Source organism: Poecilia mexicana, unplaced genomic scaffold (genome assembly GCF_051168715.1).
Source record: "Poecilia mexicana isolate PSO_F unplaced genomic scaffold, ASM5116871v1 scaffold_18, whole genome shotgun sequence".
NCBI classification, from domain to species: domain Eukaryota; kingdom Metazoa; phylum Chordata; class Actinopteri; order Cyprinodontiformes; family Poeciliidae; genus Poecilia; species Poecilia mexicana.
In genome coordinates, this window is record NW_028263387.1 from 26929929 (window position 1) to 26954256 (window position 24328).

At 41.8% G+C, this 24328-nt stretch overlaps 2 protein-coding genes across 2 annotated transcripts; one reads left to right on the forward strand and one right to left on the reverse strand.

Annotated features, from left to right (window-relative positions):
* Nucleotides 1-20: 20 nt before the first annotated feature.
* Nucleotides 21-14134, reverse strand: LOC106928565 (uncharacterized). Its single transcript, XM_015004897.2, has 5 exons — nucleotides 13688-14134; nucleotides 10655-11139; nucleotides 8443-8604; nucleotides 6293-6497; nucleotides 21-5450 (listed from the first exon to the last, which is right to left on the reverse strand). The coding sequence occupies exons 2-5, from the start codon at nucleotides 10797-10799 to the stop codon at nucleotides 3722-3724; spliced, it is 2241 nt and encodes a 746-aa protein (XP_014860383.2). The 5' UTR covers nucleotides 10800-11139; nucleotides 13688-14134; the 3' UTR covers nucleotides 21-3721.
* A 4611-nt stretch (nucleotides 14135-18745) lies between these two features.
* On the forward strand, nucleotides 18746-24034 carry LOC106928579 (lysozyme g-like). The gene is made up of 8 exons (XM_015004921.2): nucleotides 18746-19009; nucleotides 20439-20564; nucleotides 21026-21043; nucleotides 21140-21217; nucleotides 21298-21397; nucleotides 21472-21589; nucleotides 22142-22280; nucleotides 23065-24034. Exons 1-8 carry the CDS (start codon nucleotides 19003-19005, stop codon nucleotides 23208-23210), a joined length of 732 nt encoding a protein of 243 aa, XP_014860407.2. The 5' UTR covers nucleotides 18746-19002; the 3' UTR covers nucleotides 23211-24034.
* The last annotated feature ends 294 nt before the right edge of the window (nucleotides 24035-24328 follow it).

Here is a 24328-nt window from a genome sequence, read left to right on the forward strand (position 1 = left end):
TAAACTTACAGACAGAAACATTTTAGATTCAACAGTTTTATTATATTTCCACACTTTTAGAACAGGCTGGTTTAGTTATGTCACACATACATACAAACATTCACACACACCAACTATTACCTCTAATAATACTAGTTAGTGCTCTTGTCATTTGAATATTACAGGATTTTAATCTTTTTTAAATCTTCTCCCACCGACTGACAGAAACGCCAGTGAGGATATGAAGGTGGAAAAAGACAAATTAGTTAAAATCCTGTAAACAGGGAAGGAACTGGACAGCGTTATAATCCTGGTCAACGAAAAGAGATCAGATCCAAAATGGTTTGACTAGATTTGGATTTTAAGGTCAAGAAACTGGCCTAGTCAAACCAAACCAGTCTCTAAAATCAAACAAATTAACATTTAATCCAAAAACTGTATTAAATGTTTATTTCTTTAGTTTCTCATCCAGTTTGGGCGCTGGTGTCTTCCATGTAATTCTTTAGAAAATGGAAATTAGATTTATCATCTCCCAACACCTGCTGACGCAGAATAACAGAAAACAGGCATTGCACAGCAGCACCAGTCAGGTATTACTATATTTAGCCTTGAATTCAAGAAAAAAAATCTACATTTTCAGTGAAAATCCAGTCAATGTGGAAATAGTAACATAGTTCAGTGACATAATTCAGTAGAAATAAGTAATTTAGACTTTAACACAGACATAAAGACAGGATTTCCCAAAGCAGGAAGGCTTGGAATCAGCTGTAACTTTACCTTAAAAACGCCTCAGAGCTTTTGGTCAAAACCAAGACAGAAAAGACAATGACTCCAGAGACGCAACCGATGCCAATGGTTCAGGTTGTTTCAATCCTTTTCCGTTAAATATCGGTGCTCCAAGGCGTTTCTAATCAAACCCCAATCATCTCGAGCTGATCTCAGGTCTGCTCAGCCTTTGGGAACCAAAGTACAGACAAATTCAAACAACTCCCAGGTCACTCTGCTATAAAGCCACAGTCACACAGAGCAAGAACAGCTCTAAATAATGCTAAGTAGTAACAGTAGTCAAGTAGAAATGGCACTCGGAAACCAATGAAATATATAACGTTATAAGTTCAGGTAAACAAAAAACACCGTCAACCACAACATCAACTACAACATCAACACTGGGCGTCGCTCTAGAAGCCTCTAAGAACTCGTCGTTCTCACTCCACCGGTGCCGACTTTCGACCAGAAGCATCTCGCTTGGTCTGTCAAAGTCCCAGGACCAGATATCTGGATCCGTCTCAAACCGTTTCTGTGGCAGGACTTTGTGCCTTTAATGGAGTCCTAGCAGCTTATCGCTCATTTGCATCATGTATCAGTGGCTCTGTTGAGTTATGCATGAAAGTGTGGATCAATGCAGCATGAGCACAGGGTATAAAGACCAATCAACCAGGCTGAGTCTCTCTCCATTCACTACGGTTGGGTGGATGATTTCATGAGGTGATGAGAACCTTCACTTTTCCTCAAACACAGGCCCGTTTAGCTTTACTGCCGGAGGAAACATCTAAATGTTTCATCAATCTGCTGACATCACTGATCTTTCTCCCAAATGGACGTTTCTGAAACAGGAAAGCACTTCCTACAGGCTGGTGAATGGTGAAACCTACCGTTATACCACATATTCACAGAACCAGTGAAGTCAGGGTAGCTGTTGACCCTGTGGCGGCCTGGCACCTTAAGGTGTACCCCTGTGCCCTCAGTGGCCGGTAGGGACAGACACCAGTCTGTCCCTCATGGCCTTGTAAAGAAGATGGTGGATCGTGTCACTTCCTAATAGACTGGATTATGTCTTGACCATGTGTTGGACTGCGAACCTTCTTCAGGTGTCTCTTGTCCGTTGACCTCAAGAGACCAATGCCCTACAATAGGATGGAGCATTTTGTCTTTCCTCAGTTGAACAAAAATGCATCTAAACACTTTTCATCAGCCTCATTTGTAAACTTTTTTGCACCAAGAAAACAACCCCCAACTTTTCTGAAAAACGTTGGGAGTCACCAGTAAAGTGCAGGTAGCTGTTGACCCTGTGGTGGACTGGAGCCTTAAGGTGTACCCCTGGTCCCCACACTGACAGGGAGAGACAGACACTAGGCCCTCCTGGCCTTTTATAGATGATAGATGGATGCATCATTTCCTAATAGATTGGATTATATCAACACATTTCTTAACCCTGTGTTGGACTGGGAACCTGCTTCAGATGCGTCTCTTATCATTTGACCGTAGAAGATAAACACCAACCCCCTTCAACACGATGAAATGTTTTTCTTTTCAGAGTTGCTCAAAACTGCTTCTAAAAACTTTTCATCAGCTAAAGACATCGGTCTGACCCTCAACAGTAAACTTTTTCATCCTGACGTTTCTGATGCTGTATTTTCACTTTTCTCTGGGTTTATTTACTCTCTAGAATAAAAATATTGCTCATCATCTCACTTCCAATTCCAGATCCTACGGTGAGCTGAAACACGGCAGCATGTACAAAACAACTACTAACTGCTTCATTGATAAAATATACTCCATCTCTGTGTGTCACAAAATATGTACACTGACTTGTCTATCAAGCTCACAACGTACGAAACACCGACCTAAAAATAAACCAAACTCTTTAAACACGTTTGCCGTGACTTATTCTTTTAAAAGGCCTTGAAATGTCTCTGTTTGCTCTGCAATTTGTTTTGTACTATTGTTCAAATCTGCTAAAGTTAAGGACGAAGGAGGGGCGTTTATGAATGAAGAGACCCAGAAAGTGACGGAGATCGAGACGTCTACGGCGTATTGTTTGATCTGACCTCACACTCCGAGAAAGAGACAAAGACGGGGCGATGACACGCTCCGCCTCTGCTCTCTTTGGGGCTTTGTTTCGCTCTAAAAGCAGCCATTGTTTGTTTACATTCATGTAAGAGCTTTTCTCTGCTGAGATGTCGACGCAACACAAGCCAAGCCGAGCTGTCCGCCTTGAAGTTTTCCACTCGCTAACTGCAAACCTAACTCTGCTCTGCTGACAGACCCAGCCATCAAACCCAGTGAATCAGTCTCCCCTCCGTCAATCAGGCGCCGTGAATCATCCACCTACACCGGGCTCTCTTCCTTTTTCAGAGCAAGCCAACTTGTTCCCGGCACATTTCCAAACCTCCGTCATCATCCAAGACGGCAGTGGAAGGTATCGCCGCCTTCTGAATGCTCGACTCTTTAAAGATGCTCATTTATGGGCAAAAGACGGAAAGCGTCATTGCCTGCAGGGGCACGATTTCAACCTCAGACAAACACGTGTGCAGCTTTTATGCCGTATTTGCGTCACATGGAGATTATTTCCCCCTTGTGTGCAAATTTATGTAGTTGGATCGATGCTAACCATATTTGACTGTTAAGAGGATTTATTAAAATTTGTTGATGCGAGTCAACAAAGATTGGGTTACAGTGTGATTTAATACGTGTTAAAGAGTGTGCAGGACATGGAGATCTCTTAGGTAAGGAAGAAGAGCTAAGTTTTAGCTCAATCATCCTGAAATGAAACGGACGCCTCTAGATCTGGTGAACGTGGCACCAAAGCCCATAAAATGACTTCCAAACCAAATCTTTCTAACACCGGTGCATTCATCGTCTAGGTTCACAACCACGACGCTCGAGAAGCATCTTCTAAATTTGATGGCTGCCTGGCGTCCTCCAGGTCAGAGCGAGGAACTGAACCATCGACTATCATCGGTTACACTGTCTCCATGACGATAATGACCTTCTCTTCAGGGGTCGACGTGGTGACCGAGGTGGAGGGGTTGCACGGCGTAAGTTCGTCCCCTGTGCTCATCTGACTTCTTGCGGGACAATCCACGCTATCATGCACGTCCGTGTCTCCGTCTTTCTCCTCTTCCTCTTCTTCATCCTCGTCCTCCTCCTCCTCTACTCGACATCTGCACACCTCAATCCCAGAGTCGCCGGTAAGACGACGGTGCCTGTACTGGCTCTCATCCGCTCCCATGTCATCGTCTTCGTCCTCCTCTCTGTCCCCAGCGGCCTGCTCCTCGTCTCCGTCCTCCCAGCACGCGGGTCCGGGTTCGAAGACGTCCACGCACGGCGAGAAGACGGTCTGTTTCGGTGGAGACTGAGTAGCGCGGGGCGACGGGGAGAGGGAGGATGCGTGGCCGGAGGAGGAACCGCCTTTGTCGGACGGGTGAAGAGCGGTGAGGGGGTCCAGGAGTAATGCTGGTGCCACAAGAGGAGATTGGGATGAGGATGGAGAGACAACCGCAAGGGGCGACGGAGAAGACATGAAACAAGTTTCAGACTCGATCGTGATTGCTGGACAAGAAGAAGCGCCGTCTACCGGAACCGGAAGGAGGGTTGGCGATCCTGATCCAGAGCTAAAACTAGCCTGAACATCTGAAGGCAATGGTGCGAGAAGGTTTGACTCAGATGAACCTCGCAGCTCTGGACTCGGTCCAGAAACGTTTACAGTCAAAACTAGACAAGAGTGCTGGGAAGGCCCTGACCCAGGGCTTGAGGGAATCTGGGCTAAACCCGACCCGGGAGATGGTTCTAAGTTTTGAGTCAATGGAGATGAAACGGCTTGCGTAATCGTACCTGGGGTGAGATTTAAATGTGTTGGTTTTGGAATCAGAGGGGCGCCAATAATGGCTGAAGTACAATCAGACAGCAGTGGTTCTTGGTCCTTTGTCGGGTTTGGAGACGCTATAGTTTGGGTCGGGGTTACAGGTGCATCGGCTGGCACAACGCTAACATCCTGATCAGGAGTTAGACGGCTGGCAGAGTCTGCTTTCAAGGCCATAGTTCTGAGAACGTCTGGAGACGGTGCTGATGGCGTCGAAGGAGCACTGGGTGGATCAAAAGTTCTCGAAGAATCAAGAGTCTCCAGAGCTTCGACCGGCCCACAGCAGTCAGAGGGGATAGCTGTTGGCGTGGGAGGCCCTGACAGACTTCCGGTTCTCGTGATTTTACTGCAAGGGAGCTGGATGGCATCGAGCCTCGGACTGGGGAGTGGACTGGAGCTACCGGTGCTGAAGATCGGAGAACATGGAGGAGGCATGTCAAGCTTTCCAGGAGACGAAGCTGCAACGGTGAGGGTGACCTCAGAGCCAGGTGAGGGCTGAGGAGGCGCTGCCCTGGTAACCACCGCCACGGTAACAGTCTGGCTGGGGAGGGAAGAGTCCGTGGCGGAGGCTTCCTGAGCGCTGACGTCTTCGGCGCCCTCGATGTCGACGGCCACCGCGGCGGCCGGTCTGTCAGAAGCGAACCGGGCCTCGCTGGCCGCCAGGCAGCTGGCTGCAGCCGCTATGGTCTCCATGGTGACATCAAGGGTGAGGGGCGTGGCCTCGCTTGGCGTGGAGGCGTGGCTTGTGTCTGTCTCGTAGGTGATGGGCGCTGAGAGCGAAGAGCTACACGGAGAAGAGGGGCAGCAGGAGTCGCAGGAACAGCTGGAGCTGCAGACAGGTCAAAGGTCAAACGTCTGACAACAATCAGCTCAGCAGTTTAAATATGTTTTTACGTACTAGTTAAAAATGTCACTATGTTGCCACCATGGAGGACAGATTCTGCTCCAGTGGTAACTACAGAAATACACCATTCAGTCAGAAACAACCAATCAGAGCCAGCGGGAGGGGCTTAGTCTGTCTGCCATGATAACTAATTTTTCTGGATGATAAATTGTCCCAGAAGTTATCGCTATAAACAGTAATATGGTTTTCAGCCCATTTTTAATGGCAAAATAATGCAAGATCACATTCTAAAAATTAATTAACTTTAGATTCTAATGAACATTTAAAACTGGAAGATATTTTAAATATCCAAAATAAATAAACAAAACAACAGAAACAACAAATAAGATGAATTATGAAGTTTTTTTTTAATTTATGATGCGATTAATCAATTTATTGCTTATTGCGATTGATATCAATCTTAACGGTATCAATCATGCGCTGCTCACACTCTTCCCCTTGGTCTCTGTATTGCTACAGATTCTTCCCAATAGAAGAATGCTAATGCTAGCTAGCATAGCCAACAACGATGGCGTCCAAAAGGTTTTTCTGCAACAGTAAATTACAACATTTTCGCATTTAGCAGAACATACACTAGGGTGATTGACAGCGCTAAGACCCTCCTCCTGGCTCTGATTGGTTGTTTTTGGTTGGGATTGGTGCATTTCTTCAGAGGACAATAGTAGCTCAGGGAGGAAGTACCAACCTGCCATGGTTACAGTTTTAACAAATATGTAAAAAACCTTTTTAATAAAAGTTGCATCCTGCAGCTTTGAAGATTCGTCTACCTGTTGTCGGAGCTGAAGGAGGACGGGCCGTCGCTCAGCGGTCGGTGCAGCAGCGGGCCGTGCTGCGTGAGCAGGTGCGGGTCGGCGGCACGCGGCGGCTGCGGGTATCGAGGGGTCGTAAAAACAGAGCTGTACGGTGGAGGAGGAGTGGAGGGCTGGGCCGCAACCTCCTCATAGGACGGCAGCTTTAGCGACGCCAGGAAACCTGCAGAGAAACCGGATCAGAACCACCGATAAGACAGACGGTAGTTTGGTTCTCATCAGTTCTGGAGCTTTAACACTTATAGGAAAAATGTCTTGTTTTTAGGGAAATAAACGGCCAATAAAACCAGAACTTTTTCATCAATATTAAGAAATTATTTACTTAAAACAAACTCCTGAATCTTGTTGAAAAGTTTCTCCTTCAGATATTTGCACTAGAAACTGGACCAAAAATATGTGGAAAGATTTTGTAAATTTGCAGTGTGACAGATTATATTCAGGTTGAGACAATCATTCCCTCTGGTTTTGTGAAACTGAAAGGATTTTTGTTCTTACTTTTTTACTTTTGGACATTTGTCATTTGAAGGCTTTTATTTTTAACCATAGTTTTGTAATTTATTATCTTATAAATTTAGCTCATGCATGTTACGTCTGGTGTTTTATTACCACTCTACTACGCCAACTAGTGAATTATTTAAAATGTAGACATTTCTACCAAAAACAGTGATGGAACTGGTTAGTAATTTAAGCTACATTTGAACAAATCCAGTGTTTTGTTTTAATCTAGAGTCAGTGCCGTTTTAGCCCCTGTAAATTGTGCTGTGTTACACCGACTGCACAAGAACGGCTTCATAAACAAAGTTTGGCTGACTGATCGATAAAGCTGAGCTGGAAATTTCCAGCGATTCGTCACTGAAGTAGATTAGAGAAGCATCAGCTGAGCGTCAGCAGCAAACAAAAGGACAAAACAAGAGCCGGCTTCATTGTGTTGACGGATGAAAAAGCCTCTCATCTTCTCTACGCTGGAAATCCTGCAAACTATTTCCAGTAAAAGGGATCGTCTGCTGAAATAATGTTAACTGTTGGCTCTAAGGTGCAGCAGGAATCGGGTCTGCCAGCTGAGAAGAAAACAATCAAACTCACGATATAAACGTTGGCTCAGCCTTTACAAAAGTATTCTCTCATTTTATCACGTTATCCGTTTTGCTGGAGTTTTCTGAGTTAAACCAGCACAAACTGGTGCATAACTGGGAAGTAGCAGATAAATGCCTTCTGAGTTTTAATATTTATCACAAATAAAATGTGATGTATTTGAATTATGCTCCAAATAAAATCCAATGGACCCACCAACTAACTAGCAAACTGAGCCCAACTATACCAAGGCTAGAATGGCCTAGTCAAAGTTCTGGCTTCACTTCAATTGAGAATCTGTGGCAAAACAAAGTTTTAATAGAGTCTGAGTCTCTATTAAAGCAATTATTTTTGTAATCAATAATTCTGACGATTAATTGATTAATCAGATAAAAAATGGTTCATTCTGATTTTTCATTCAACCACTTAAGATTATTTTATGCAATATTAAAATAATTCAATAAATTTTTCAATAAAAAAATAAACATTTTATTTCCTAAAATGCCATAACGTCATTCCTTCAGTGTAAAAGATGCATCTGCAGCTAAAAAATACAACATGTGAAAAGCATCAGTACAGCACAGGGCTGACCTGGTGACTAATTATTGATTAACTGATTAACAACTGGATGCAAAAGGTGCTTAAAAGGGTTTTACTGAACAGAATCTGAACCAGGTGAAGCCAAAGCTCCCAACAGAGGAGTTCAGATGAAGGTTTTTAATATATTAAAGACAAAATGCTTTATTTTTGTACAGTTTTGGTTTAATTACTGCTCTGATGGTTGTTGTTCTTGGCCTTTTTTAGAGTCTTTATACTCCAGTTAACAATTAATCAATTTCATATTATATTTCATTTATCGATTAATCGTGATTAATCAGATTAATCGTTTAAACTTTAATAAACTTTGTTGTGTTGATGTGATAAAATGAGGTGTGAATGCTTTAGCATCATGTTGAAAAGTTTGATAAGGGTTCTTTTGGAGTCCAGAGCAGAGGCGTTGTGTGTGTTAGTGGGTCAGAACCAGCAGCTGGACTCACTGAGGTCCAGCATGGAGGAGGGGAAGGAGTTGGCTCCATGGTAGGCCAGCAGGCTGATCTCTCTCTGCCTCTGCTGCTGCTGAACCCGCAGCTTGGCCCGCCGGTGCCGGTACGCGCAGCAGCAGCTGAACAGGATGAGGACGGTCCAAAGCAGCCAGAACCCTGAGGACGGTCAGAACAGAACCACAGCTCAGAGTTCTGGTTCAGGCACATCGAAGCTGAATTAACTCAGCTTCATAAATGAGAATCCAGAAGAAAAAGTGAATCATTTTGGTTCTGAGATGAAGTTAATGTTTATAATGTTGTATTTTTATTGTCTAAAGGAAAATCCCAAAACACTGTAAATATTTAGCTTATGAAATAAAATATTAATATATTAAACAACAGAAAAGCACATACAAAAAAAATCCTGACACAATGAAACAAATAAACTGCTCTAACTGTGTTGATCTTTAAGCAAATTACCGTATTTTCCGCACTATAAGGCGCACCGGATTATAAGGCGCACCTTCAATGAATGGCCTATTTTAGGACTTTTTTCATACATTAGGCGCACCGCATTATAAGGCGCATAGAATAGACGCTTCATACTCTATTATTACACATCCACATTAATAAAGAAATGGTCCCCGAGTACTTTATATAGTAGGCTGGCCCAGTCGTTGTTTCACTCACGGTGTTGGTGTTGCGATATTATGCCCAACTGCTTTCTGGGTAACACAGACCAACCGACACGCTGCCGCTGCAGTCTCTGTCTCTCTTCCCCTGCCCCTCCCCCCCTTTAAATGTATTATCAAACTTTATTAACAAACCAGTGTTCTGACAACTATCCCAGCATGCACCGCGCACTACTTCTTCTACGGGGGAAAAAGAAGTTGGCGGTTGCTTACCGTAGTGGACCAACTACGTAAGCAGCCTACTGCATGTCTGTGTAAACATGACGTCTTTCATTTCGATCTGAGTTAATTAGCGTAGCATTTCTGCCGGATTTTCACAACATATCAGCCACGACAATGGACAGGGGAACCAACAAGTTCATGTCATCTTTTTTGGACGACATCAAGGTGTTTGAGCCACTGGATGCCTCCAACATTGTGCGCGTCACAGCTAAAAGCTACCGGTCGATGAGGAAAACAGCAAATCCTCACACCCTCAGCATGAATATAGCTGTGGGCAAGATCACTGATGCCTATTGTTCTTGCAAGGCTGGGTAAGTCGGCATTCATGGTTTTGATGGTCCACAATGTACATTAGCATATGTTTACTACTGTAGCTTGTGTTTGTGAGACGGTCACGCACGTGGTAGCTGCACTGTGACCTAAAATGGGCATTAGCCAATGAAACGCGGCCCCTGTGGTAAGGTCCGTTGCTGGACCTGTTGTGGCTCAATATTGGTCCATATATAAGGCGCACCGGATTATAAGGCGCACTGTCGGCTTTTGAGGAAATTGAAGGTTTTTAGGTGCGTCTTATAGTGCGGAAAATACGGTACCTTTATTCCGGTCTATATGCTCCAGTTAACAATTACTAATTTACTGAATAATCAATTAATCACTACTAATCAGATTAATCATTTTAGCCCTATTCAAGAGCTTACGTCATGTCAGACTGATTTGAAGTCATTTCTTTTCCTGAAGTTAAATCTGTAATTTATATTTTAATGGGTAAAAGTATGTTTTTGAATATGACCTGGTTGGTTTGACTGGAAGTTTTATTCCCTAATAAATGAAATCATCTATTTTTATTTACTCAGACTATCTTTGTTTGATATTAGCAGTGACAAAAAACAAAAATAGCAGAAATCTGAAGAGGTAAACAAAGCACAGTAACATAAAGTACTTCAAGAAAGAGTAAATGTTTATTTAAAAGTTTTGCTGCCTTGTTGAAGAATAAGTCGTTCAGCATTTCTTTAATTAAAAGCAAAACTTTAAGCAATAATGTCTCCTGCAGAAAAACACATATAAGCTAATATTAGCATTTGCTAATGTTAGCATTTTAGAGAATTTTGACATAAAATTTCTTTTAGAGAAATGCATATGAGCTAATATTATAATTTTCATTTGTTTTAGTTTACACACTGCTTTTTGTATGCTAAGTGGGGAACATTACTTGCTATTGATAGCCCAGATGCTAATGTTAGCATTTTAGCTAATTTTGATGTAAAGCTAAACTTTCACATCAAAAGTGTAGCTCTTATGTCAGGAAAACTTACACCAGAGCTCGTAGTAGTAGGTGCAGCAGCCGGTCTCTCCGCAGCAGTGTCCCGTCTCACACAGATATCCTCCGTTAGCGTTGGCTCCGGGGCAGTACCGCGGTCTCCCCAGCAGGGGCAGGCTGCCACCGGAGTGGTACTCCATCGCACCCCCGCTGATCACCCTCTGTTACGCCAGAGCCACCGCTATCCGTCTACCTCAAGCCGCTAACTCACCGTTAGCTACCTGGTGCTGGTCGCAGTCCACCTACATGTTCGAAGTGGTTTGGTTTCTAACCAAATCTCAGTTTGCTTTTATTCTCTGGCTGTTTCTAAACGCTTGGCAGGTTGGAGCTGCAGGACAGAGATCACAGTGAAGCTGCGGCTAGCCTGGCAGTATTGGGGTCATTTTTCAGACGAATCCCACCAAGACGCTTCTGCCGCAGTAGCAGGAGAGGAGCGGCTGGTGGGGCGAGACGAGACGACGGCCAATAGGACGTCCTGGACTGCGGAGAGAGAGGAAAACAACGCTTTATTGATAAACAACAACAGAGCGTGACACACAGCCACTACTACAGCCTGTTTGATATTCATCTCTGCACCGACTTAACCTCGAGAGACACAATGAAGCCACTCTGTCCACCGCGCACGCGCACACACAACCACACAACCACACACGCATACGTGTTTAGCTATACTTCTGGAGACTAGGTTGGAAATCATGTTTATGGGTACACCAGTAAACTCTCTGCCCCCGTCCTGGAAAAGCTGCAGAAAATAAATCTGAATGTCTCCACTTATTCCTAGACTCTACATTTTCAGGAAAGTTAAAAATTATTTTCTTTTTAAAGTTTATCGATGCATAAAGTACCAAACAAAAGAAGTTGTTCGGTTTTCTTCAAACAATCAGAATTTTTATACAATTTTGAGGCGAAACAAATAAGATCTGATCTTTTCACGTCCTCAAAAAAGTAAATTTTATGCCACTGCCATGGGTGGAACTAAATGGGAAACGTTTCCGATGGTTCTCAAAGAGTCTGGAGCCAGAAGGGTCACGCTGCATTTTATCCAACTTTTCTACATAACTGACGTCAGACATGCAACATAATTCAGCACCAGGAAAAGCCAGACGTCGTAAATCAGGACGTAAACAATACGTACATATATTGTGACGACATCGTCAGCTCCTGTTGATCAGGTTATATTTCACATTACATCCAACCTGTCTATTGGAGGTTACATAAAAATGTCAGTTTTGATTTACTTTCAAAAACACAGATCCAGCAAAGTTATGATACAAACTGAAATGTGATTAGCTTAAAGAAAAACTAGGGTGGAGAAAGGGAAAAATATATAATAAAAATAACTAGATAAAATAAACACATAAATATAATTATTACAATACATTACTTCCAGCTGAATGTAAGTTTTCCTTTAAGATGGTCAGAGCGTAGAGCAGGTAGCCCATCAGGGGGCGCCAACACGACTTAAAATTTTCTGTTTTCCGACTTAATTTTGAATTTCTTCAATTTTTTTGCTCTCCGTTGGAAAAATTCCAAATATTTCCCAGTACTGTTGAGATACCGTAAGACGTTTATTGCAAATCCAGTTTCACAAATACATTTCTGACTTAAAAATAGCCATTTATTAGTTATCTGAAGTTTATTACCTTTATTTATTTTTATCTGGCGGAGGCAGCCCCAATAGACACTGATCTTTACAGAATCTTTTCAATTGCACCTACCTCTTTAATTACACACCCAGAACCTAGAAGGGCACAAAGTTGGTACTAGTAACTAGTTACATAACTTGAGTAACTTCTTTTGAAAAAATTTTCTTTTAGAATATGTTTACTATGTTGTACTTTTTACTTTTACTTGAGTAATTTTATTATGAAGTATCTCTGCTCTCATTTTAGTAAAATTTCTGCATTTTCTACACCAACTGAATGAAAAACAAACACGTTTTAACCAAAAATTTGAAACTTTAACTTTTGTTAAAATTTCAGACATTTTTTTTTATTGAGAAAAAAAACTGATTTGGAAAATTTTTTCTTTTGCTTGAGTTTGTTATTTTTTGTAATTTATATAAATTATTTTAATTTTACGTTAACTGATACCATAACAGTTTCCACTGTGCACATCAGTGCATATTTATCGTATATTTAGTGTTTAAACTGTGAAAATACACAAGAATAAGCGTTTTTAGGGGGAGTCTAAAGCATTTGTAGATTTTAGCTATTTAAGGGAGGTTGTTGTTCCAAATTCTTGTGAAAACAGGATGTCTACTGTACTTCATTTAACATTTTAATAAATGTTTAAAGATTAAATGTATTTAAATAGAAACTAAAACCAGGAGTTTACACTGAGAAACAACTAAAACAAAATCCTGGGAACATTCAGTCAGGCAGAAAAAACACCCCTGGTTCCTGCAGTTTGTGCTTCAGAGGGTCAATAATATCATGAAACGTTGATAACATTAATGCAAGAGGAAATCTCAGTGATATTTGAACAACACAGCGTAAGTAAATATTCACCACACTGTAATCCTAGATACAAAATGTTCCCAGCATTCCTTCCTTAACGCCACACATGTTTAGGAATGTCTGGCTCCCCAGAGGAACAGTTTTAGAGAATCTCGGCCCTCATCGGGACGTTTCCTCTGATTTTTAGCAGTCGGCTGGCCCCTGAAGGGAGCAGCAGCCGCCCGGACCAAGATGTCCCCAAGCCGCCGGTGGTCCCCGCACTGACGGGGCCGCGGCGGCGTGGCGTCCCTCACCGGGCCAACTTCTGTCTGCATGCTGCAGTGCCGCACGCGCACACGCACGCACGCACCCCCTTTGCAGCCCGGTAAACATGACGGCCCACGGTCAGTGAACGCAACACACGCACGTAGGCCACATAAAGGCCAAATAACCGGGCTCTGGTTACACGCAGACGGTGCGTTTTAAAAATAACGGCGCTGGTGTCCAGGGTTGCCCAGCCAGCAGACGGCCCCCCTCCAGCGGCCGACAGCCACCACCCCTCCGGGATATTCACACAAAAACAGCCGTACCCCTCCATTCAGTCAGCGGGCCTCCCTGCAGCGCGACTCGGTGTGCTCACGGCTGGCTTGGCGGAGCGTCGGCGCTCGGTTCCGCCGTCTGTCTCCCGCCTCCTCGCGCTCCCGCTTTTGTGCGACCCTCCGTGAGCCCCGCCGCCATCAGCGCCAGCGGCACGTGAAGCCCGCGCAGCTCTTTGCCGAGCACTTCCGCCGTCTGGCGGGAGACCTTCAAAGTAAAAGCACCGAACTTTTCACACGTTGATTTGGAAACAGTTTAAATCTGAACACCCACTGACAAAATAACTTAAATAAATAAAAATGAAACCAAACAAATAAAGCCACAAATAAATAAAAACAAACAAAAACATATAAATAAAACGAAACTAAATAAATTACTATCAATAATTTGTTATTAAAAATTAACTAATTGAACATATAAATATAAGTAAATGAATAAAAACAAACAAACAGCTGAAACATTTTTAATTACATTTATTTCCCCTTTGGGATTAAAAAAGTACTTTTGAATTTGAATTTAATTAAAATTTAGTCACAGATTTGAACTCTATCAGTAAAATGATTATATTTGACAAAACATACAAATATTTAATGGTTTAATCAGCTTTTATTTTGTAAAGCTGACAAAAGAGGACGGTAAACAGGAAGTTCTCGCTGTGTGTGTTTGTGATAGTTGGACTTCCAGCAGCAGAAGCAGCAGATCCCGCAGTATCAGTCTGCCGGTTTTAAGCCTCTGCTCGGGATTCAGCCAGCAGGTCCTGTCCAAACATCCAGCCAGCAAGCATAGAAACCAGCCGCGGAGCCAGAAACCAGTCACCGACGGAGAAAATGAGGATAAAAACAGACAGATTATGGATTCTGATGACGGGCGCTCTGGCTTCTGATTGGTCCGAGCAGAGAGGCTGCGGACCAATCAGAGGAAGGCTGCAGCTCCTAGCAACAGGGAGAAACTTCTTGATTTATGTCGGAAAACTTCTAGCAACATGTTGATTTTGTTCATAGCAGAAAACATAAAAATGGCAAAATGAGTCTGAAAAGTTCCCATATATTTATTCATTTGTTTATTTCTGTCTAATAAAGTTACTTAAATAATCTCTTTCCTATTTACAGTATTTCATTCATAACGATGTTTGTAAGTTGAAAAATATTAATAGAACAAAATGTGAGATATTCAGGGTGTTTGAAAACCTTTTTTAGACCGTGTGTCAACAGCTGGAGCTGCAATAAGAAGATTTAATTGACATTTACTCTTAAAAGGCCAAATTCCCGTTTATAAAATATGTTTTCTGCTCTTCAACAGGTTATTGCTTATTAGTCATTGTTGTTTATAATGAACAATACGCTTACAGAGTATTTACATAAATGGAACATAAATAAGTGGATAAATCTTCATTTTCCTCGGTTTCTCAACTTCATTTGGAGTAAATAATGGCTAAAAAGAGAAAAAAAAAGCGTTTAAAATGTGTACTTACGTTTCTATTTCACTGATTATTAGACAGTTAATTAGTCTTACAGTCCAGATTCTTTCTGCTGTTTGATGTTTTTCTCTAGTACTTTGTAAATTATGTGATTCAAGGGAATTATGAGGTAACAATATTTGACTGAAAACATGAGTTACATGATAAAGCCAGCAGGCGGCAGCAGATCCCCTTCACGGGCTGGCAATAGCTGCGTTTATCGATCTTATTTTTCGTTATTTTGATTTAACAGAGAATCATTGTTCAGCTTTTGAACTTTATTTCAGATTAATTCTCTGAGAGCGACAGGAATGACACCAATGCAGCCCTGAGCTCTGCGTCTCTGAGTTGCAAACTGCAGTAGTGGATCATTTCAGCCTAGTCAAATCTGATGAGACGTTTTAGTGACTGTGATAAGATAAAAAAAGATGCTCTCTGGGGTTACTCCTGAGTGAAAGTTGCTCACAAACATTTGGTTTCCTGCTCTTCTGAAGTTTGCAGAGACGGGTGCGGCTGATGAGAAGCTCTTTGCGGTTTCCACTTCACTGCAGAAAGAACCTGTTGCACTCAGCATGACCTCTTCTCTCTGTGTGTGTTTACACAGGAGAAAAACTAGGTTTGAAAGACGATGTTCGCAGTTGTTCTTCATCCAGTCTGACTGAACCTGAGATGTTTTACAAAGAAAAGATGCATCAAAACTGGTAGAAAATTTTCACTAAAAGACCTGAGTTCAGTGAAAAATAAAGTTCAACAATCAACTTAGGATCACTGAATACTAAGGCACTGTAGTGCTAAAATGTTAGCTGTGCTAATCCTATGGCACTAATCAAACACTAAGTCCATTAATACTAACACCAGTGTTGTGTTCAAGACCACCTAACCCGAGACCGAGACAAGACCAAGACGTTTGGGGTCCGAGACCAAGTCAAGACCAAGACCGAGGGAAGTCGAGACCGAGTCAAGACCAAGACCAGCGGCCGTGCTACATGACACAATAAAATGTAAAATATGATCGAAATTGCTTCTCAAAATAATCTGAAAGATCCATATTACCATAAAACACCTAGATATTAAATACTTAATACATTTTACCAATATTAAATATTCCATTTATGTGCTAAAAAGTGTGATGGTCTCGTGCCATCCCTAAAAACATAACGCCCTGGGCATTTGCCCATATTGCTCATATAAGAAACCACCACTGTCTGCACCATTAAACATAGCAATTGAGGCAATGCCCTGACGGTAAATAATGCTCAACCATGAACACTGACCAAGGAGCAACAAGCAAGAAGTAACCAAACAGAAGGTGCTCATCGTGACTGTTTTCACTCTCTATCCCAGTACATCAAGCCAGGTAGTCTGACACCATGGTAGACATTACAGCTGCCACTTTGAACAAAAACAATCAAAGAGCAGTGTGCATGCTCTGCGTGCTCTTTCGTTCTTGTGTTTTAGTTATTTGTTAATTTAAATATCAACGTACATAATTAAATTAAATAATGATGCAGTGTACACAGAGCATTACAAGAACAAAGAACGGGTGTTCTGTCAGGTCAGATCATGGTGTTCTGTCAGATCAGCATATGTTGTCAGATAGTCGTACGCTTAGCTTAGATATGCATACGCTGTCATTACCATATGATTTTATTTAATCAGCAACATAGAATCATGACGTAGATCATCATACACTTGGTTGTTAACAGTTGTATGGCATCCAGCTGCAGCCAGACCTGCTTTAAACACACTTTGAAACCACGACAACGCATGTATATCTATCTAGTTATCACATTATGTCATATTATAAACAATTTAATGACTTATTTTCGTCATAACTTGTTGCGTATACTGACAACTACACTGACGGTCGGACTTAATGCGCATGCGCTGGCATGGTACTCACTGCATGTATGCTATTCATTCATTATTCATTCATATATAACATTTTTCATCACAATGCTTATGTGTCTCTGTACAGCTAGCTTTGATAACATCACGTTAATGGAGCTTACCTTCTTTGAGCTACTTTTCTAAGTGACGAAAAAAGTTAGACGTTGTCCCCACCGTCTGTGAAAGCGAAGCGCTGCTGAGTTAGCTGTGGCCATCGGATTTCTTACTATTTATGCAGCGCTATTATATTACTGACGATTAGACAAACATTTTCTGCTGCTGAAAGGAAACCACTGCGCATGTCCTGGAGCGCCACGTGCGAGTGAAAGGTGGGGAGGGGGGGAGGAGGGAGAGTAAAAGGTGGGGAGGGTGGGGGGAGTAACAGAAACACGTAGTTGCTTGGATTTTAATCGGCGTTTTGCATCCACTGAAAACAAAGATGTTAACAAATAAACTGGACAGTATGCTGTACGTTTAGTGATATTTTCACAGTTGCGGTCTTGACTGGTCTTGAAATAAAATGCCGAGTCCTCAGCGCCCGAGACCGAGACAAGACCGAGACCAAATGCGGTCGAGTCCGAGACGAGACCGAGACCATCAAAAAATGGTCTTAAGACCGGTCTTAAGACCAAGACCAACTTCGAGTACCACAACACTGACTAACACACTTTACCAACATAGTACTTAGCAGAATACTAAAGTGTTATATCATTATGGTACTTAGCGGAAGCTAACGCTAAAGCGCTAAACCAACATTGTAATTTGCAGAAGCCAATGGTAAAGTTCTATATCAAAGCAGCATTTAGCCAAGCTAAGCTAATGGTAAAGTGCTGTACCAACATGATATTTAACGGAAGCTAATGCTAAAGCAGGCTGCACAGTTCGATTCCTGGCCCGGAGTCTTTCTGCATGGAGTCTGCATGTTCTCCCTGTGCATGGTGGGTTCTCACCGGGTTCTCCAGCTTCCTCCCACAGTCCAAAAACATGACTGTCAGGTTGATTTGTTTCTCTAAAGTCTCCCTAGGTGTGAATGTGTGTGTGCATGGTTGTCTGTCCTGTTTGTCTCTGTGTTGCCCTGCGACTGGTGACCTGTCCAGGTGACTCCGCCTCTCGCCTGGAAGGTTTGGTGGAGAGGCAGCAGCACCTCCTGACCCCACTAGGGACAAGGGTGTACATAAAATGGATGGATAATGCTAAAGCATTATAAAAACTTGGTATTTAATGGTAAAGGGCTAACTTCCACCATTTGGATACCCTCCAAATGGTGGGTATCATGTTCTCCTCTGTGACAACCTCGTGTGGTTGTCACAGACTAGAACATGAGACTCCAAATTATTTGTAAATGTGGATTTTTGCATGTATTTGTTAAGTAAAGCTAAAAGAGCTAAAAGAACATCCCCACTACTGTTAATGCAGAATACTAACAGAAAACGATGCATCGCGGTCCGTTACGGCCTACAAGCGAATCGCTCAGCAGGAACAGGGAAGCTAATCAGATTAGAAGTTGCAAGAAGCAAAGCCTGACCTGCTGCTCACATTAAACCCTGATTCAACCAGGTCTGTGGTTGTGTATGTAAAAACCCAAGGCGTCACTTTGCTTCCTGTGCCTACTGGAGATGAGCAGCTACGTGTTGTTTACTCAGCTTTTCATGTAAAAAGTTCAACTGCAGGAAGTCTCACCTCGTTTACTTCCCATGTTCTGCTGCATCTTATTCACCAACTCAACTTTATACTTATTGCATGATCAAAAACAGAAAAAACTTCACAGAGTGCTTCACAGTTATAGTAACTCTGATAATAATAAGATATCTAAGCTGATGTTTAGCTGATGATGTGCAGGTTTGGGCAGCAGCTGAATGTGTGAAACTGTCAGCCGACATCATTGCATCATTGCTGTGAGGAAAACACCCAAACACAGCAGGAAATCTCTGCAGATCAGGTCAGACGTCTCCTGCTCTGCTGATGGAAGGTGAGACAAACCCTGGTTTTTAACTCAGCTTTTCTGCTACACCAAAGATCAATGCATAACTTTACAGCCGAATTAAAGAACTAACTTTATTGTATGTAGATAATGTGAACATTATTTTCTAAACTAAAAATCAATTTGCTGATTCTGGAGTCGATTTTAAATCGGACAGTTTTTAAACAGGGTTTGGTTTCCAGAGGAGACGCAGCTACTTTTATCTCGACATATTTTAACAGTAAACAGCATTCAGTGTCAGAAGGATTAGATAAAAACTGATGATCTGATGAAGGTTTTTATGAATTTATCCATTGTGTTTGTTCATCTGCGACTCCTTCCTGCCACAAGGCTTCTTCATTTTGATGCTTCTGATTGTAAACGACCTTCACGGTGTTTGAACTCTCAGTCTGGTGTGAAAATGCACAAGACTTTCTGTTTCCTGTTTCTCTGCAGCAGCTTCATCTACTGCTTGTACAAGTTAATTTTTGAAAATGCAGAAACAAAAAACAAACCAAAAATACTGAACTAAGATGATACAGATCAACTTCTGCATCTGCAGGTCTGGAGCCCTAAAAGTTACTTTACTGGAGCTGAAGGCTGGGCAATAAGTCAATAACAATATATGTTGCAATAGACACGTGATCTTATTAAAATTAACATACACAAATAAAAAGTATGTTAATTATAATATTCAACACTTTCCCTGAACTCTGATCCAGAATCACACAGCATTCTGGGAAATGTAGGCAGAGGAACGGCTCAATGGTTGGTGGCATCAACTAACTCACTCGCTCTTTGGTTACCTAGCAACAACCTGTTGTTGAAGTTTAAGGTTTGTGCCTCATAACTGCTGAAAACTAAAAAACAGCGGCATGGAGTACAGAGTACCTTACTGGTGCCCACAGGGTTTACTGGGATTATTTTACTGGAACATGTTGGTGTTTTACTGGAACTTACATGTTTTTCAATGGAACCTACAGGGAACTTTACTGGAATATTACTACCAAAGTGAAATAACTTTCCCGTAGTTCAATGATAGTTCCTGGCTACTTTCTCAGTCTTTACAGAATACTCTCAGTAAAGTACTATGTACTTTTTCTTATGGGTGCTTCGTAAAGAGTAAAGGGTGCTCTCTGGAACTCACTGACACTTTCTTGAAAATTTCAGGATTCTTTCCTGAAACTTCTAGAGAGAGTTAAAAAGGTATTTACAGGTTATTTTGCTCCTGAGATCTGATGGTACTTTGTTCTGCGGCGCACTACTGACCAGCACACGAGAAAACTGGAAGAGTTTCAGGTTTACTGAAACATGGGAAGTTGTACCATCTGGTCCAGGGGTTTGCCTTGGCATGGTTGGTGGGGACTGAGGTTGATTAATGTGACGGAGATTGAATAATATTCTGCATATGGCATCTCTGACTCATTTGGTTCTACAGAATATGGTAAAACTGCTGGTGCTGTGGATCTCCAGAGTTCCTACATGATTCAAACCATCCTTCCACCCTTCATCATGGGCGTTCTTGTTGGGTTCCTGATCGACAAGCTCAAAGGTTTTCTGTCAGGTGGGACTTCTGCATTTACTTTCCTTTCAAAGTGAAGACTTATTTAGTCTGAGTTGACTTTCATCTGTGACTTCCAGTGTTGATTAACAGGAGACAGAAAGAAGATGAATTACAAGATGAGTTTCTTCTGCAGGTTTGCTTTTTATGGACCAGATTTCTCAGATGACAAAGACCTGATGATGTTGTTTCCTCCTTTCTGCTGAGCCTTTGCTTCCTGTTAAATGTTCCAACTAAAGACTGACTTAGTCAATGTGCAGATTTACCAAAACCCGGAGGTTGGGAACAGAAACTCTGCTCGATAGCATGTGAAAAGCCAGCATTAACATTCTGAACGATAAACCTTGAGGCACCATCCAACTGTCAGTAATGTAGATCGTGGTTATCCACCCTGGTGCTCAGGAACAACGGCCACTGACTGTGTTCAATGTGACTAAAACCAGCTTCTGTTGTTTCCCCTTCAGGTAATGAGACCCCCACAGGTAAGGATGGTTTCTATTGGTTCAAGAACTAGACATTCACCATCCAACCAGACCTCCAGTCATTCCTGCTCCTCCTGTTCTCCTGCTGTGTTTCAGAGTACAGGAACCTCAGCCAAATGACGACGACTGGAGCCTCTAAAATCACAAAGGAAAGAAACATTGACAACCCTGACAGTGAGTTACCTTCACTCAGGAAAGGTTTTAAAGGCTTGCCTGATTTAAAGTACCATCTCATGAATGACATTCCTCTGCAGAAAACAGGATGACTGGCGTTGAAGTGTCCAAAATGTTGGCACAGCAAGATCTGGAGCTGATGTCTAAGTACAAAAAGGACATCAAAAGTGTGGGAAAAGCGTAAGTTTCAAAACTGCAAAAGTTGTTGCTTTGTGTCCTTGATATAAACAGACAGACTCATGTGAACATTTCAGGCTTCGTCTTCATCCCGCTCTGATCGCCGCCATCATCTCCAAACAGTCCCGCGCCGGAGGAACCCTGGACTGTAAGGGCTACGGAAAGCTTGACAGCGTCTGCTTCGGACTCATGCAGGTCTGTGTGGTGACACTCACTTCTCCACGGCCGTGGCTTTACCCATTTGTTCCCAGTCCACTCAGAGTCAAGTTTGTCTCCATTTGTAGATCTTCTTCTTCCATTTTTCCGTAACCATTTAAGGGGTGACACAAGTCACACCAAGCAGCGTGTTACATGCAAGCATTTAGATTGACAGAAATCTGCATTCTGTATTGCTGTCCTACTTGGTGAGATAGCAAGCAGTAAATTACTAATTCCTTGGGAAGCATTGATGTCCAAACCTTTTTATCAGTTGTGGCGGAAGAGTGGATATAGCATCAAACTGGACAGGGCAAGAGATTTCTGAGAAACTGGCCGCCCAAGAGTACATGCACAAAATAACATCATAGCATGGACCACAGTCCTGGGCGCTCATAGTCCGGCTGTTTTCACGCCCACAAAGCAGTGAGGAACAGACTGCCAATGGAGACACACCCAACATGACGGAACCGAGACTTTAACCGGCAGGACTGAGACTTTGGTTCATTGTGTCTGAGATCTTCCAGCTCATACCATGCCCTGTTGTTGCAGATCCATAAAGACTATCATGAGCTGAAAGGAACAGCGTTCAGCAGGGAGCACATTGATCAAGGAAGCACTTGCCTGATTCACCTCATCAAGGACATGAAGATCCAGAAGCCTGATTGGTCAGAAGAGATGCAGCTGAAAGGTGAAAAACTAACAGCTTTAAATTATTGATGGACCGGTTCTAAAGTTCTGGTACAGTCATTGTTTCTTCATGATTTTTCTTCCAAATAGAAACTTTCTCTCATTCCCTCCATAGTGGTCTTCATTAATAGTTTTCCTAATGTTCTTGAGGGGCTGGATTCCCCTCCTACATGAAGCTAGCAGTGGAAGATGTATCTTCAGACTGGGAGGATGCTAAAAGTCTCTGACTGAAAACTTACGGTGTTGATATTCTGCTATCTAGAAAAAACACAATTTCCAAATTATGATGTTTCCATTAAATAAGACACACAATTAAAATCATGTGAATAAGTTTGTTCACCCAACAAACTGCAGACTTCTCTCACAATTTTCAGAATTATAATTTTCAGATATTATTTATGTCCGGATTTATTGTGTCGAGCCGATGCATGGACCCGTTGTGAATGCTAAGGCTACTTAGCATGGCCACTAATGATGGCGGATAAATGACTTTCCTGTAAGGGTAACTTGTTTCTCTGCTATTAGCACATTTAGTAGAGATTGATTGACAGCGCTAAGACCCTCCTTCTTGCTGTGATTGGTTGGTTTTGGTTGGGAGCGAAGCATTTCTTCAAATAGCGGTAGCAGCTCAGGAAAGAGGTGGAAGAGATCGATTGTTTCACAGATTATCTGTCAGGACACGGTGACAGTTTTAAAAAATGTGTAAAAAAACCCATCTTTATAAAAGTTACATACTGCAGCTCTAATGGAGTCGCCTTTAACCAGACCGGCTACATGTGTTCCAGGAGCGCTGGTCGCGTACATGACTGGGCTGGACCGGGTTCCTCTAGACCAGCCCGATCACCTGGACAGCGAGACACGGACAAAGGACTTCTCTAATGATATCATCGCCAGAGCGCAGTTTTTCGAACAAAAAGGCTACAAATTATAAGAAACAGCAGCAGACCTGCAGGCCACTGCGGTTCCTCCATGAAACATCACGACCACCAGGCCGGACCGGCCCATTTATTCCCACCACAGTTTGGCTTCTTGTGATTTTCTTCACCCAAAACAGAATTTAAAACGACACTACTCTAAAGCGCTAATCACAAACATTCATTCATGACACTGAACAAACAGTATTTAGTGAAAGCTAATGCTAAAGTGATAGTTTCAGTTTAAATTATATCTATAAGAGACAACAGTTTAATAATTTACATGTTCTACAACACAGTTAAATATTGGCTAGGTAATCTTTTTTGCTAAATAACCTTTATTAATACTATTAACTGTGACGATTTTCAATAATTTCATTAATAAATTTTATATTTTTGTCTTGAACATCTTGGTTAACTTTTTCAAAAATATTTTGTGTTTTTTTATTTTATATATGAATTGTATTTGCTCAGTGTTAACTGTTATTCTTATGTTAGTTTCCTAACACAAGATGTTGCATAAAAATGTGAATTTCAAATGTTTAAGTTTACTCCAGCAGAATGTGAATTGCTTCAGCAGCGTCATGATAGAGATGCTTTCTCCTTTATTTTTATTTCTTCACTGTTTCTGATAAAGTTCATTTTAAACATCAGTTGTTTTAACTGTAAATAAGTTTGTTCTTCATAAAGAAAGTCAGTGCTTGTTATTAACTGTAGATATCTGCTCAACTTTGCTTTTTACGTTGTTTTTATGAATTATTTCTGGTCTGCAAAGACAACTCAGGTGAACTTTGGTTCCCAGAGGGATATCTGAATAAAGTTATGCTCCTGTAAACATGAAGTTAAAGTATTAGTTTCATATTTTATGCAAAGTGAAACTAAACTCCTTGAATACATAAAACAGGAAACAGCGTCGTTATCATAGTTTAATTTCAGTTTGAACAACAGAGACGTTAATCTGATAAGCTGCTAACAGACATTAGATTAATTTATCTTCACCTCAAAGCCTTCACCTGACACAGCATTTAATATTACATTTTTATATTAAGTGCAACTAATTTGAACAAAGTTACGTGTTTTCAACTAAATATAAGTGACTGAATTAGTAGTGTATTTTATAAATCATGTTTATTGA